At 62.0% G+C, this 15891-nt stretch overlaps 1 protein-coding gene across 1 annotated transcript; it reads left to right on the forward strand.

Moving 5' to 3' along the window:
• Positions 1–1419: 1419 nt before the first annotated feature.
• On the forward strand, positions 1420–15891 carry PRKAG3 (protein kinase AMP-activated non-catalytic subunit gamma 3). Its single transcript, XM_054044210.1, has 11 exons — positions 1420–2042; positions 2251–2332; positions 2915–2973; positions 3558–3603; positions 5964–6018; positions 6616–6742; positions 8310–8475; positions 10602–10639; positions 10965–11111; positions 13418–13598; positions 15292–15891. The coding sequence occupies exons 1-10, from the start codon at positions 1458–1460 to the stop codon at positions 13532–13534; spliced, it is 1422 nt and encodes a 473-aa protein (XP_053900185.1). The 5' UTR covers positions 1420–1457; the 3' UTR covers positions 13535–13598; positions 15292–15891.

The following is a 15891-nucleotide window of genomic DNA, read 5'->3' on the forward strand; positions in this document are numbered from 1 at the left end:
CACATACCCCCATGGCCTGCCCCATGGCAGCCCATTCGCCCCTCCCAGTTTCCCACCTCTCCCTCCAGCTCACCCCACATACCCTCATGGCCTGCCCCATGGCAGCCCCTTCGCCCCTCCCAGCTTCCCACCCCTCCCTCCAGCTCACCCCACATACCCCCATAGCCTGCCCCACGGCAGCCCCTTTGCCCCTTCCTGGCTCTCCCCTGCTGCCCCTCAGTGCCTCTTCCCAAGCCCCCGCCAGCCCCCCAATCTTCCCCGCTGCCCCTGCCCCCATCCCTCTCCGTCCGCAGCGCCAGGGCGAAGGCAGCATGTCCTCTGTCGCCCGCTGACATAGGACCCCTGGGCCTGGTGCCCGGCGAGCATGTGACCAAACTGCCCGGCCAGCCCCAAGGGGCAGGGAGCGGGTCCTCCCCCGCCCAGCCCCATGGGCAGCATGGCCCAGGCTGGAGATCCCGGCCTGGCACCTCCAGGTCCAGCTCTCCCCAGCGTTCCAGATGGGCAGCTCCAGGTGGGGGGCGGATCCGTGTGCAGAGCTCTGGGGTGCCTCGAGCAGGGGGCTTGGCACATGCCATGCGCCAATGCCCCGGTGATGGGCATGAGAGCCTGACAGAGCAGGTGGGCGCTTGGCTCCTGGAGACACATGGGCTGGCTCTTGTCTCTCCCCCCAGGTACGGCCGCCGGCCACACGTTTCCACTCAGAGGAAGCAGGTAGGTGGGGGGCCGGCGGGTGGGCTGGGGGGCACTGCCCGGTTGAGTGGCTTCGCTCATCTGTGCAGCGAATGCATCGCTCCTCAGCCCCACAAGCTCTGCTGATGCCCCTCACTCCCGACCCGCAGCCCCCTGGTATCCCCCCATACCTCAGTACTGCTCTGCTGATGCCCCTCCCTCCCTCCCTCCCGACCCACAGCCTCTCCCTTCATTACTGGTTCTCCCTTCTGGTTAGACAGCTAATTAAAGGCACCAGAGCGGCCGCACCCGCTCAGCCTGATGATGCCCCGAGCCCAGGTGCGTCTCCCACCAATTCCCTATGCCCGTGAGGACAGTGTGACCATCGCCCCACCCCTTCCTTTCCTGGGGGGCCGACCCTTCCTGACTCAGCTGGAGAGTCAGTGGCCACCCTGAGCCCCAGATACATCCCTGGCTTGTCACGGTCACAAACAAGGCTGAGACGCACCTGAAACTGCTCTGTCCGCACCCCGAACTCGGGGCTGGGGGCCCTGGCACATGCAGCCCGTGGCCCGGCCGGCTGTGGGCATTTGGGGCAGGAATGGCTGGGGCAAAGCGAGGTGCCAGCTTCTCAAGGGGGAAGGGCTCACGCGGCAGCAGAAAGTGCTGTGGGGGCCCCTGGCGTCACCCTGCCCCAGGCCTGCGGGGATGGAGGCCCAGCGTGTGACCTCGCCCCACTAGGTTCCTGCCTAAATCCAGATCTCAGGAGAGCAGGCACTGATGCCAGGATGATGGGCTCCGGTACCAAGGATGCAGGTTCCAACGCCAGGGTGATGGGCTCCAGCAAGGGCTCCAGTACCAGGGATGCAGGCTCCGATGCTGGGGTGATGGGCTCCAGTGATGGCTCCGGTACCAAGGATACAGGCTCTGATGCTGGGGTGATGGGCTCCGGTACCAGGGATGCAGGCTCCGATGCTGGGGTGATGGGCTCCAGTGATGGCTCCGGTACCAAGGATACAGGCTCCGATGCTGGGGTGATGGGCTCCAGTGATGGCTCCGGTACCAAGGATACAGGCTCCGATGCTGGGGTGATGGGCTCCGGTACCAGGGATGCAGGCTCCGATGCCGGGGTGATGGGCTCCAGCGTGAGCACCGAGGCTGGGCAGGCTGGCTGCGACGCTGGCACCGATGCGGAGGCCGTGGACTCAGACACCAGGAGCCTCCCTTTGCCTGGTGGGATCCCGGCGCTGTGCCCAGAAGCTGCGTTCCAGGGCCCCGAGGCCGAGCCCTACATGCATTTCCTGAGGAACCACCACTGCTATGCCGCTGTCCCCACCAGCTCCAAGCTGCTGGTGTTCGACACCACGCTGCAGGTGAGAGCCGAGGGGCTGGGCCATGGGGCTGCCCTGGGCGTTAGGGGCTGGAGGCAGGCGGGGTGAGTGGTCCTGGAGGTGCCCGATCCCTCCCTCCATCCCCAGCAGTCCTGTAGCCCCGTGAGGCAGGGCGGGGGGGCGAATGGGGGCTGCCCTGTCCTTCCCCCCCACCACCAGTGGTCTCACGGCCCCTCTGCTCGGCTTGCAGATGAAGAAGGCCTTCCTTGCGCTGGTGGCCAATGGGGTGCGGGCCGCCCCCCTCTGGGACAGCAAGCAGCAGTGCTTTGTGGGTGAGTGCCGCGGGGGGCAGCGAGTGCCAGGCAGCCTCGGCTAGTCGCGATGGCACAGAACGGGGGGCTGCATCATGCGCCCTGCGCTGGGATGCCCAAGCCCTGCTGGATCGGCAGGCGTCTCAGCGACACCCACCCCCACGATGCCCAGTGTGGCACTGACACCCCCCTTGATGCCCAGCATGGCACAGAACCCATCCTGCTCCAGGGCATGGTTTACTCCTGGCCCAGTTCCCACACCCCTCTCTGCTTGGCCTCGCGCCCATGAAGCCAGTGGCTCTGCGGCCGCTGGCACGTGACCCGCTGGATTTGTTCACCCCTTGTAGGCTGGCACCCAGGTGGCCCCCGTTTCTGGCTCAGTGGAGAGGCCAAGTCGTGAATGGGCCGTGGGGCCCGGCTGCCTCTTCTCCTGGGAGTGGGTGGGGGCGCCGTGCCATGGGGCACTGCGTGGGGAGCTGAGGGTGCTGCCGCCCAGCCGGTGTGCGCCCTGTGGGCAGATGGCTTTGCCCGGCAGGGCTGTGAAGCCAGCCACTGGGGAATGGCCGTGGTGCCCCCACTGACCCTGCCCATCTCTCCCGCCAGGGATGCTGACCATCACGGATTTCATCAACATCCTGCACCGCTACTACCGGTCCCCGCTGGTGAGCTGGCCAGGTCTCTGCCCTCCTGGGGGCGGCTCCCCCCAGATCAGACTCCCCCCGCAGGCGGGGAGAGGGCTCAGGAACCGCTTGTGGGGTGGGAAGAGGGGCGGGCAGGATGTTACACCGCTGGGCACGTGCCGGGGCCGTTGAGCTCCTGGTGTGGGGAGCAAGGCAGGGAGGAGCTGGGAGGGGGGAGCTGTGTTAGTGCTAGAGGCAGAGCGTGTCCCCTGGGCAGTGCCGGCCGGCTGGGGCCATGTCCGTCCTGGTGCCAGCCACGGGAGGAGACAGGATCCCAGGCTAGATGGGCCTGTGGGCAGACCTGCTCGGGCAGACCCCGGGTACATCCGTGCGGGTGCCCTGCCTTTGGGATCTGCCTCCCTAGCGTGGCATGTGACGCCGGTGGGGCCTGAACGGCCATCTGACGCCAAGGGGGGGCCACGTTGCCACCCCATTGAAGTCCCCCTTGGGAGTCGCGCAGCCAAAGGCAGCCCCTGACCAGAGGCAGTTCCCCAGCCGCCCCCCAACGGGTCCCTGTTTGCCACCTGTCCGGGCATCCTGCCTCACCCCCTCTCCCTGCACTGCAGGTGCAGATCTATGAGCTGGAAGAACATAAAATTGAGACCTGGCGAGGTAGGGAGAAGGGGGGAGAGGGGGAGGAGGGAAGGTGTGTGTAGGTGCAGGGGCCTGGGGGGGGTGTATAGCATGGGGGGTGGGGGGTGGGGGTGCGTTGGAGTGGTGGGAGTTACAGATCCTTCCCCTGCCTGATTCCCCCCCCGGGCCCTGATCCCTTGCGGGGCGCTGCCCTGGGCACCGGGAGCTGCAGGTCAGATGCTGCTGCCCCTGCTCAGAGGATCTGCCCGCCCCAGCCTGCCCCATGGGCCTGAGTTGTCTGGCACCTGCCCCCTGCTGCCCTGGCGCCCCAGCCATGCCCTGGCAGAGACCAGGGCAGACTCCAGCCCCCCTGCTCGCCCCCTCCGCCATCCCGCAGCCTCGGCCCCCAGCTCGCCCCCTCGGCTCCCTGTTCGCCCCCCCAGAGCCTCGAGCCCCAGGTCACCCCATCTATCTGTCCGTCCCCTCGGCCCCCAGCTCGCCACTCGGCTCCCCTGATGAAGTGGGTTCTAGCCCACGAAAGCTCATGCCCAATAACCGTGTTAGTCTCTCAGGTGCCACAAGCATTGAGCAGTGGTTTCTTGCCAGACCGGATGCTATCGAACGACACTGCTGGAACGAGCTCTATCGGGCGGTGACGGGCACTCCTGGGACAGGCCTGTCGTCCTACGAGCCCAGGAGCACCGGGTTTCAGTGGGCTTGGCTTGGGGTGCGAGGACGAGCCAAAGGCCTGAGCCTAAGAACCAGGCCCCAGACTCTCGGAGGGAGCGAGGCCCAGGCCCCGGCAGTCAGGGCTTTGGATTCTTTGTTTTCTACCTGTCACTAGCTCAGTGAGAGAAATGCCCCTCAGTTCTTAAAGTCTAGGCCTGTACAGGTAGCCTAGGGTTACCATATTTCAACAAGCAAAAAAGAGGACGGGAGGAGCCCCGCCCTAGTCCCGCCCCTGCCCCTCCCACTTCCCGCCCCCCCAGAACCCCCAACCCTCCCCCCGTTCCTTGTCCCCTGACTGCCCCCTCCTGGGACCCCTGCCCCTAACTGCCCCCCGGGACTCCACTCCCTATCTAAGCCTCCCTGCCTCTTGTCCCCTGACTGCCCCAACCCTTATCCACACCCCCACCCCCACCCCCAGACAGACCCCTGGGACTCCCACGCCCCATCCAACCACTCCCCACCCCCTGACAGCCCCCCCAGAACTCCCAACCCATCTAAACCCCTCTGCTCCCTGTCCCCTGACTGCTCCGATCCCTCTCCACACTCCTGCCCCCTGACAGCCCCCCCAGAACTCCCAACCCATCTAAACCCCTCTGCTCCCTGTCCCCTGACTGCTCCGATCCCTCTCCACACTCCTGCCCCCTGACAGCTCTCCCCCAGAACTCCCAGCCCCCTACCCCCCCGCTCCTTGTCCCCTGACTGCCCCCTCCTGGGACCCCTGCTCCTAACTGCCCTCCAGAACCCCACCCCCTACCTAAGACTCCCTGTTCCTTGTCCCCTAACTGCCCGCTCCTAAGACCCCCCCCCCAACTGCCCCCCAGGACCCTACCCCCTACCTGTACCCTGATTGCTCAAAACTTTCTCCACTCCCCTCCAAAAGCCCCCCCCGTTTCTTGACTGCCCCCTCCAGAACCTCCCTGTCCCTTCTCCTGCCCCCCCTTACCCTGCTGCTCAGATCAGGGTGTTGGGCTCTGTGCCAGCCGGACACATGGCTGAGCTCCCCAGCACAACACAAAACCCGGTCTGGCCCTGCACAGGGCTGCCGGAGCGGGCTGCAGGAGGAGGAGCTGCCGGCCGGCTCAGAATGCAGGGAGGGGGGGGTGGGAGGAGGAAGCTGCTCCGGAGTCCAGCCCGGGACTTTCCTGCAGCCCTCCCAGCCGCTCGCTCTGCTCTGCCAGGGGAGGGGGAAATCCCGGACATTGTGAGTGCTTTACAAATTCCCCCCGGACGCTATTTTTAGCACACAAAAGGAGGACATGTCCGGGTAAATCCGGACGAATGGTAACCCTAAGGTAGCCTGAATATCTATATCCTAACCCCCCCCCCCGCCCCTCACCCCCCCCAGATCACCCCCGCTTCCCTCGGCCCCCCAGATCACCCCCTTTTCTCCCCGCCCCCTTGGCTCTGCAGATCACCCCCTCTTCCCCCCTGCCCCCTCAGATCACCCCCTCTTCCCCCCGCCCCCTCAGATCACCCCCTCTTCCCTCTACTCCTTCAGCCCCCCAGATCACCCCCTCTTCCCCCCACCCCCTCGGCTCCCCAGATCACCCCCTCTTCCCCCTGCCCCCTCAGATCACCCCCTCTTCCCCCCGCCCCCTTGACCCCCCAGATCATCCCCTCTTCACCCCGCCCCTCGGCTCCCCAGATCACCCCCTCTGCTTCCTTTCCAGAGGTTTATCTGCAAGGCTCCCTGAAGCCCCTGGTCTCCATCTCCCCCGATGACAGGTAAATCCACACCCAGCCACATGGGGGGAGCACCAATGGGGGGGTGCCTGTCTCTGGGCCGGCTGCCCCCACTGCAGCCCCACTGGCCGCCCCAGATGGAGCCTGCCAGGGCCTGGCTGCCGCAGCCCCTAGAGCCAGGCTGGTCCAGGAGAGAGCCCGGGTGGGGAGCTGGGGCAGGCCCTACACAGAGTCTGCCAAGGGGTGGGGATGGAGCCAAGGGGTGGGAATGTTATGGGGGGCAGTAAGGAGAGCTGGGGAGGGGGTGGTTGGGAGATGAGGGGGTGAGGCCAAGAAACAACCCAGGTGTCCGGGCCCCCAGGCCACTGCTCTAACCTTGGTCTGCCATCCTGGGCGTGATGGGGGGCAGGGTGGGGGGCTGGCAGGGGCAGGACCAGAACCCCCCAATTGGCAGAATATAGCACCGGGCTAGATCTGAGGGGGGGCAAGAGGCTGGGGCGAGGGGGCCAAGGAGGGGGAGCAGCAGACCCCTGGAGCCCCCACTCCCTGGTATTACTCCAGAGGGCCCTGCAATTCCTGCCCAAGGCTCTCCAGCCCACCCCACCCCACCGCCCATATCACTGCCTCGGTCTCCCCCAGCCTCTTCGACGCCGTCTACCACCTGATCAAGAACCGGATCCACCGGCTGCCGGTGATCGAGCCCGTGTCCGGGAACGTCCTGCACATCCTGACGCACAAGCGCATCCTCAAGTTCCTCCACATCTTCGTGAGTGGGGGGGAGGCTGGGGGGCATCAGGGCCCCCCCAGGAATTGCTGAGCCAGCCCCTCGGCCCCCCAGATCGCCCCCATGGGGGGGTATGGGAGGGTGGCACCCTTGTGCCGGCAGCGACCTTGCAGTGCCTGCTGCGCCCAGGGGCTGGTGGGGGGGGGGGGTTAGGCCTGTCCGTGCGGGGGGCGTGGGGCGTGCAGCAGGGTGCATGGGGCGGCGGAGGGGTGGCCTGTGTTGGGGGCCAGTGCAGGCCGGGGGGTGGGGGGAGGGTTGCTGTGTGCAGGCAGACATGGCCATGGGTCGGGTGTTGAGAAGCGTCTGCCTTTGGGCAGGGGGTGATGGAAGTGTACAGGCGGGGGGGGGGGGTATTCGTGCAGCGGGTGCAAACAGGCACATGCCTGCAGCCCCCCACGTGTTACACACAGGCATTTGTTGTGCATGTGAAGGGCTGCATGCATGCAGCATGTGTGCATGGGGTGTGTGCATGCCGGGAGCATGCGGTGTGTATGTGGGGTGTATGTTAGGGTTGTGCGTGTATGTAGTGTCTGTGGGTGGGGTGTATGTGCAGGTTGTGTGTGCATGCAGTGTGTGTGTGGGGGTGGTTTGTATGTGTGTGTGTGTGTACGTGTGGGTGGGTGTATGTGCGGGTTGTGGGTGCATGCAGTGTGTGTGAGGTGTACGTGCGGGTTGTGCGTGCATGCAGTGTGGGTGTGGGTGTAGGTGTATATGTGCAGGTTGTGTGTGCATGCAGTGTGTGTGTGTACGTGTGGGTGGGTGTATGTGTGGGTTGTGGGTGCATGCAGTGTGTGTGAGGTGTACGTGCAGGTTGTGCGTGCATGCAGTGTGTGTGGGGTGGTGTGTAAGTTTGTGTGTGCGTATGTGTGGGTGGGTTTATGTGCGGGTTGTGCGTGCATGCAGTGTGTGTGGGGTGTGTGTGTGTATGTGCAGGTTGTGCGTGCATGCAGTGTGTGTGGGTGTGTGTGTGAGATGTACGTGCGGATTGTGCGTGCATGCAGTGTGTGGGGGGGTGTAGGTGCATGCACGCAGTGTGTGTGTGTGTGTGGGGTGTACGTGCGGGTTGTGCGTGGACAGTGTGTGGGGGGGTGTACGTGCGTGCACGCAGTGTGTGTGCGTGTGTGGGGTGTACGTGCGGGTTGTGCGTGGACAGTGTGTGGGGGGGTGTACGTGCGTGCACGCAGTGTGTGTGCGTGTGTGGGGTGTACGTGCGGGTTGTGCGTGGACAGTGTGTGGGGGGGTGTACGTGCGTGCACGCAGTGTGTGTGCAGGGCATGTGCATGTACCTAGCTCCTCACTTGCTGCACTGTACCATGGCTGGGGGGATCTGCTGGGCCGTTGCCCTTGGCCTGATGCGAGGGAGCCCGGGACCAGCAGTGGGGACTGGGGGGTGTCACCTCGTGCTGCCCTAGAGCCCAGAGCACTGCCCAGCGTGAGCCCGGAATGCAAACCCGAGCCCCGTCCCTGCCGGCCTAGCCGCCTCCGGCAGCAGAGAGCCCTCGGTGTGTGCCCGGAGCTGCCCCTGATCACTGCCCTTCTCCCGCCGCAGGGAGCCATGCTGCCCAAGCCACGCTTCCTGCACAGAACCATCCAGGAGCTGGGCGTGGGCACCTTCCGGGACATCGCCCAGGTGCTGGAGACGGCGCCCGTCTACATGGCCCTGGAGATCTTCGTGGACCGCCGGGTGTCGGCGCTGCCCGTCACAAATGAAGCCGGTACGGGCAGAGACTCCAGGGCACACCAGGCAGCCCATCTCCCTGGCCTCTCTGGTCCCAGTCCACCTCCAGGATCCCCCCTCTGGGCTCCTGTAACGATGCTGGTTCTGGCGGGACCAATTTAGGACAAATTGCTCAAATAGTTACAGCCCAAGGCTGGGGTTTTTCTACCTCTAAGGCAAACCAAACCAGCCAGATAAAGAGGACTTTGGTCTCACCCCACTGGCTAACCACAAGTCACACAAGCAATTCCCTTAGACACTCCACTTTCCCAGTATCACCACCAGTGCCACTCGTTATGGGGACAGATGGTTATGAAAACCAATACCCCAGTAAAAGAAAAAAGGTTTTCCCGATCCCAAAGGACCAAGCCCCAGACCCAGGTCAATATACAAATCAGATCTTACCCACAAATCACGCTGTTGCCAATCCTTTAGAATCTAAAATCTAAAGGTTTATTCGTAAAAGGAAAAAGATAGAGATGAGAGCTAGAATTGGTTAAATGGAATCAATTCCATACAGTAATGGCAAAGTTCTTGGTTCAGGCTTGTAGCAGTGATGGAATAAACTGCAGGTTCAAATCAAGTCTCTGGAACATCCCCAGCTGGGATGGGTCCTCAGTCCTTTGTTCAAAGCTTCAGCTTGTAGCAAAGTCCCTCCAGTGGTAAGAAGCAGGATTGAAGACAAGATGGAGATGAGGCATCAGCCTTTTATAGTCATTTCCAGGTGTTAGAAGAACACTGTGTCACGGAGTCCCCGGGCGATGCTCTGGAACTGCTCCCCACAAAGCCAGTCAGGACTCTGGGGAGCCTCCTCTCCCTCGGAGCAGACTGTCTTCAGGGCAAGAAGCGAACATGGCTTCACCTCCTGGGTCTGACCTTGGAGCATTCAGCATATGCCCCTCCGTGCACTTCCCACAGCGAGTCCGCCCCGGTGGGGTCCTGGGGAAGCCAGAGGGTTCTGCACCCCCACTTCGCAGTCAGACGTGACTCTCAGCCAGCCAGTAACACAGAGGTTTATTAGGTGACAGGAACACGGTCTAAAACAGAGCTTGTAGGTACAGAGAACGGGACCCCTCAGCCGGGTCCATCCTGGGGGGCCGCAAGCCAGACACCCCCGTCTGCCCTCACTTCTCGTCCCCAGCCAGCTCCAAACTAACTCACCCTCCAGCCCCTCCTCCTCTGGGCTTTGTCCCTTTCCTGGGCCAGGAGGTCACTTGATCTCTTTGTTCTCCCACACCTTCAGCATCCCCTTGCAGAGGGGAAGGGCCAGGAGACAGACTGTCAGCCATTTATGCACAGTGGCCCTTTGCTCTGCAACAATCTCACCCCCTAAAGACTTAAGAAATGCATAGGGGAAACTGAGGCCCCCACACATTGGTCAGAGGAAACATTAAGAACAGTCCCACTTCGTCACACACCTCTTTGTTCTTACTGTGGAAAATTACAGCAAAATGGAGTCTGGAGTCACATGGGCCAGTCCCTGCATACTTTGCTGAGTTACAAGGTGTATCTGCCTTCTCTCAATGGGTCAGTTGTATAGCTGATGGTCCTTAATGGGCCATCAAGCAGGCTAGGCAGAGCTAACACCAACTTGTCTGGGATGTCTTCCAGAAGCACAGCATAGGTTTGAAATACAGACAGTACAGAGCCAATATTCATAACTTCAACTACAAAACTAATACACACATATAGACAGCATAATCCTAACCAGCAAATCATAACCTTGTCTTAGACACCTCATTTGACCCCCTTTATACAAGATTTGGTGCCACTACAGGACTTTGGTTGCAACAATGGTCTATATGGTCCCAGATTATATCAATAATGTCACAGCTCCTCCAGCTGCCCTCCTTTAGTCCCCCAACCCACAGCCATCCTGAGCACCCACTGTCCCCTTCCCCCGTCCCGCTGTGCCATGCCCACCCCGCACCGGCACCGGCCTTGTCTTCCCCTGAGCCACGGCTCGCTCCCAGAATTGCTGTAGGAACCGGGCTCCTTGGATCCTCCTTTGTGACCCACTGTCCCCACCATGCCTCGGCTGCCCATCTGACCCCAGTGCCCCCCACCGCCCTGCTCTGCTCCACCAGTAACCCCGGCACTCTCTCTCTCTCTCTCTCCTTCCAGGGGAGGTCGTGGGCCTGTACTCCAGGTTCGACGTGATCGTGAGTATCAGCACTGGGGCCGGATTGCTGGGCTCTAGGCAGCGGCCACGGGCCGTTACCTCCCCTCCCCTCCTCCTCACTCCTTCCACCCCAGAGTGCCGGGCAGGGATCCTTTCCCCGCCACCACAGTGCAGCCCCCTCTGGGGCAGAGCATGGCAGCTGTTTGACAGGGCAAGAGCTTAGGGGGGGAGTGAAGGCGAATCCACTAGCTCGGGCTGTGGGGTGGCAGGGACAGTGGGGCTAACCCCCCATCTCACACAAGGGGGCAGGCATCTCCGGTGCCATGCCTGGACCCTGACCACGGCCGTCTGTCCCCTGCCCCCAGCACCTAGCTGCCCAGAAGACCTACAACAACCTGGACATGAGTGTACGGGAGGCGCTGAAGCGGCGAACGGTCTGCCTGGAGGGGGTGCTCACCTGCCACCCCCACGAGACCATGGGCGACGTCATCGACCGCATCGTAAAGGAGCAGGTAGGACTCCGATCCTGCTCCAGGCCTCCGGGGCCAGTGCTGGGCCGGGCCCCATCTGAGCATCCGCCTGTCCCCCCGCTCGGCTTCATCTGTCCCTGGACTCGCTTCCCTTACCCCAACTCCAGCACTGCCCCAGGTCTCCTGGCAGATCCTAGGTGAGACTCACCCCCTTTGTGACCCCCGACAGGGGTCTGTCCCCCCCCATGGGCTCTCGCTGACCCTGATCCACTGCCATATACCCCCAGTGACCCAGCCCCCACTGAGTGACCCCGATCCCCCGAGTACCCCCTGTCACGGAGTCCCCGGGCGATGCTCGGGAACTGCTCCCTACGAAGCCAGGCAGGACTCTGGGGAAGTCTCTTCTCTGTGAGCAGACTGTGTCCAGGGCAAGACGCTCACACGGCTTCACCTTCCTGAGTCTGACCTTGGAGCATTCAGCATATGCCCCTCCGTGCGCTTCCCACAGCGAGTCCGTCCCGGCGGGGTCCTGGGGAAGCCAAAGGGTTCTGCACCCCCACTTCGCAGTCAGACGTGACTCTCGGCCAGCCAGTAAAACAGAGGTTTATTAGATGACAGGAACACGGTCTAAAACAGAGTTTGTAGGTACAGAGAACAGGACCCCTCAGCCGGGTCCATTTTGGGGGGCTGTAACGATGCTGGTTCTGGCAGGACCTAACTGAGAATGCCAATTCGGGACAAATTGCTTAAACAGGACAGTTATGGCCCAAGGCTGGGGTTTTTCCACCTCTAAGGCAAACCAAACCAGCCAGACAAAGAGGACTTTGGTCTCACCTCACTGGCTAACCACAAGTCACACAAGTAATTCCCTTAGACACTCCAGTTTTCCAGTATCACCACCAGTGCCACTCGTTATGGGGACGAATGGTTATGAAAACCAATACCCCAGTAAAAGAAAAAAGGTTCTCCTGATCCCAAAGGATCAAGCCCCAAACCCGGGTCAATATACAAATCAGATCTTACCCACAAATCACGCTGTTGCCAATCCTTTAGAATCTAAAATCTAAAGGTTTATTCAGAAAAGGAAAAAGATAGAGATGAGAGTTAGAATTGGTTAAATGGAATCAATTACATACAGTAATGGCAAAGTTCTTGGCTCAGGCTTGTAGCAGTGATGGAATAAACTGCAGGTTCAAATCAAGTCTCTGGAACATCCCCAGCTGGGATGGGTCATTCAGTCCTTTGTTCAGAGCTTCCATTTGTAGCAAAGTCCCTCCAGTGGTAAGAAGCAGGACTGAAGACAAGATGGAGATGAAGCATCCGCCTTATATAGTCTTTTCCAGGTGTAAGAACCCCTCTTTGTTCTTACTGTGGAAAATTACAGCAAAATGGAGTCTGGAGTCACATGGGCCAGTCCCTGCATACTTTGCTGAGTTACAAGGTGTATCTGCCTTCTCTCAATGGGTCAATTGTATAGCTGATGGTCCTTAATGGGCCATCAAGCAGGCTAGGCAGAGCTAACACCAACTTGTCTGGGATGTCTTCCAGAAGCACAGCATAGGTTTGAAATACAGACAGTCTAGAGCCAATATTCATAACTTCAACTACAAAACTAATACACACATATAGACAGCATAATCCTAACCAGCAAACCAGAACCTCGTCTTAGACACCTCATTTGACCCCTTTTATACAAGATTTGGTGTCACTACAGGACTTTGGTTGCAACCATGTTCTATATGGTCCCAGTTCAAATCAATAATGTGACAGGGGCAGCGAGCCAGACACCCCCGTCTGCCCTCACTCTCCGTCCCCAGCCAGCTCCAAACTGAAACCCCCTTCAGCCCCTCCTTCTCTGCTGAGTTCCTTTCCCAGGCCAGGAGGTCACCTGACCTCTTTGTTCTCACACACCTTTAGCATCTCCTTGCAGGGGGGAAGGGCCTGGCCATTAGTTGCCAGGAGACAGAGTGTCGGCCATTTATGCACACTGGCCTTTATCCCACCACCTAGAGACTTAAGAACTGCATAGGGGAAACTGAGGCACCCCTACAGTATTCAGAGGAAACATTAAGAACTGTCCCACTTCGTCACACCCCCTCTGACCCAGCCCCCCCACTGACTGACCCCGATCCCCCCACATACCCCCTCTGACCCAGCCCCCCCACTGACTGACCCCGATCCCCCCACATACCCCCTCTGACCCAGCCCCCAATGACTGACCCCGATCGCCCCACGATGCCCCCTCTGACCCAGCCCCCACTGACAGACCCCGATCCTCCCACTATGCCCGCTCCCTGCCCGCCCTGGCCCCGCAGGTGAGGCTGACGCGGGTCTCACTCGGCCGGCAGGTCCATCGCCTGGTACTGGTGGACGAGAAGAAGTCGTTGCGGGGCATCGTCTCCCTGTCTGACATCCTGCAGGCCCTGGTGCTGTCGCCCGCAGGTATCGATGCTCTTAACTCTTAAGCCCGCGACGCTCCGTCCTGTCTCCATCTGCACCCTCCATTTCCTCCGCTTCTCTCCGGCTCAGGTAGGCTCAGCCCTCGGCCTCCTCCCCCGCCGCTCGCTGCTGCCTTGCCACCCCCACGGGACGGGGTAAACTCCTGGGACCCCCGCCCGGCCGGCTCTGCAGATCTGTATTGCTCTGCAGCAGCAGGGCCTGGCCTCCCACGGCGCCACGTCCGGTCACCGCCGAGGGCTCTGTCCCGGCTCCCCTGGACTCGGAACCCCTGTGCCAATGGGGGACCGGCCCCCACTCCGGCTGCAGGGGCTAAGGGCAAATCGCAGCCGCCATTGCTGGATGTGTGTGTGTGTGCCACGGAGTGTGGGGGAGACCAGGCCCTGCACCCCCGGCTTCCTGCGATTCCCCATGACTCTCAGTCAGCCAGTAAAGCAGAAGGTTTATTAGACGACGGGAACACAGTCCAAGACAGGTCTTGCAGGCACAGACAACAGGACCCCCTCGGTCAGGTCCATCTTGGGGGGCCAGGGGAGGCCAGCCAGCTCCAAACTGAAACTCTCCAGCCCCTCCTCTACCTTTGTCTCTTTCCCGGGCCAGGAGGTCACCTGATCACTTTGTTCTCCAGCACCTTCAGTTGGCACCTTTGCCGAGGAGGGGCCCAGGCCATCAGCTGCCAGGAGGCAGGATGTCGGCCCTTCTCTATGCAGACACCATCACACTGGCCCTCTCGGGCTCTGCAACCATCACACCCCCTTATCCCACCACCTAGAGACTTAAGAACTGCATAGGGGAAACTGAGGCACCCACACAGTATTCAGAGAAAACATTAAGAACAGTCCCATTGCGTCACAGTATCTGCCTTGGTTTCGCGCCTGGCTGGGTACAGGTAGGGGTAGCACCCGTGGGGGGAATGCGTTTTCCGGCGGCTCTGCAGAAGGCTGCTTGGCAGAGCTTCCGAGAGGCCTGGAGCCCAAGCCCCCCCCATGCACAGTGGGGCCTTTCCTCTGGCATGCGCCCACCTTACTGTCTTCCCCCCCCCGCTTCAGCCAGTCACCTCAGTTTGAGGCCAGAATGGGGGCCAGGAGCTGTGGATGGCGGGATGGGCAGGGTACTGGCCCAGGTGGATGGAGGAGGGCTGGCTTGGGGGCACTGGGCATGGGGCCTGCTGCCCAGAGGGCCCTGGTTCTAACCTGGCTGCGGGTGGCCCGTATCCGAGTGGGAGCCGTTCTCAGCTGCCAGCTCTTTGCTGGCCCCGGACTTGGGCCAAATGGCCGGATCCCGCTGCCCGGTTTGGAGCCGTAGCCGAGGGGACAGGCTGGTTCCTGGCCTCCCCAGCGTCTTTAGTCCCGTGACTCCTGCTCTCCGCACCGGAGTGGGGCTGGGACACTGGAACGGTCACGGGGCTGAGCTCTGCCGTCCGCCCGCCGGGGCGTTTGCCCAGCCAGCTGGGAGCACCCCGGGAGGATGGGGCCGTGCCCGCGGGTGCGATCTGCTGTGTCTGCACGTCTCCCTGAGCCACAGCGTTGGCCACGGGTCAGCGGTGGCTTGAGGTCACACTGGGGGGCAGCCCATGGCAGCTACAAGTCCCAGGGTGCAAAACCCTACCAGTGTATTGCATGCTGGGACCTGTCGTCTGAACAGGCCTGCAGTGGGTGCATGGAGACGCGGCTGGCAGGGCCGGGTCCCCTGGCAGCTGGCGGGGGGGGGGGGGAGTGGGGGCAGCTGCTGCATCCTGGTAACCCCCATCCCTGGTTTTCTGCAGGCATCAGCCGGCATTCGCTCTGAAGGTGCCGGGGAGGGCTGCTGCCACGACTGTCTGGATGGCCCCTTGGTGCTGCCTGGGGGAGGACGGCCGCATGGGAGGCCATGGCGGAGCCTGGCCGGTGACTCCACTTCTGGGACTGTCTGTGCCTTGGGGTTGCTCTCTCTGGGAGCTGATGAGCGGCAGGACACGGGGAAGCCAAGTGGCCATAGACACGGAGCTGCCCCCTGGCACGCGCCGGGACTGCGCTTGGCTTGGAACCTGGCCAGGCCTGGCCCAGGGAAGAACCGCCAGGCCCCACGGGGCTGGGGGCAGCCGTCACGTATAAAGCAAAGCTCAAGTGACACGGGAGACACCCGCAAAGTCCAGCCCCGCCACAGAGCTCCCGGCCCCCCAGCCTCCTTGCAAGGCAAAGCGCGTCTGTCACCTCAGCTCCGGTTCCGCCCGGCCGCTCCCTCTGGCGCTGGAGCTGGTGTATATAACGCCCCCGAGGAACGAGACTAAAGTGCCCCTTTCCCCGATGGCTTCCACCCCTCCGCTGTGTTGGCATACTGCTTTGTTAGTGCAGGGGGTTGTTATTGTAGGGTCACTCGGGTGTGC

The sequence above is a fragment of the Malaclemys terrapin genome, chromosome 11 (assembly GCF_027887155.1).
Source record: "Malaclemys terrapin pileata isolate rMalTer1 chromosome 11, rMalTer1.hap1, whole genome shotgun sequence".
In the NCBI taxonomy this organism is placed as follows: domain Eukaryota; kingdom Metazoa; phylum Chordata; order Testudines; family Emydidae; genus Malaclemys; species Malaclemys terrapin.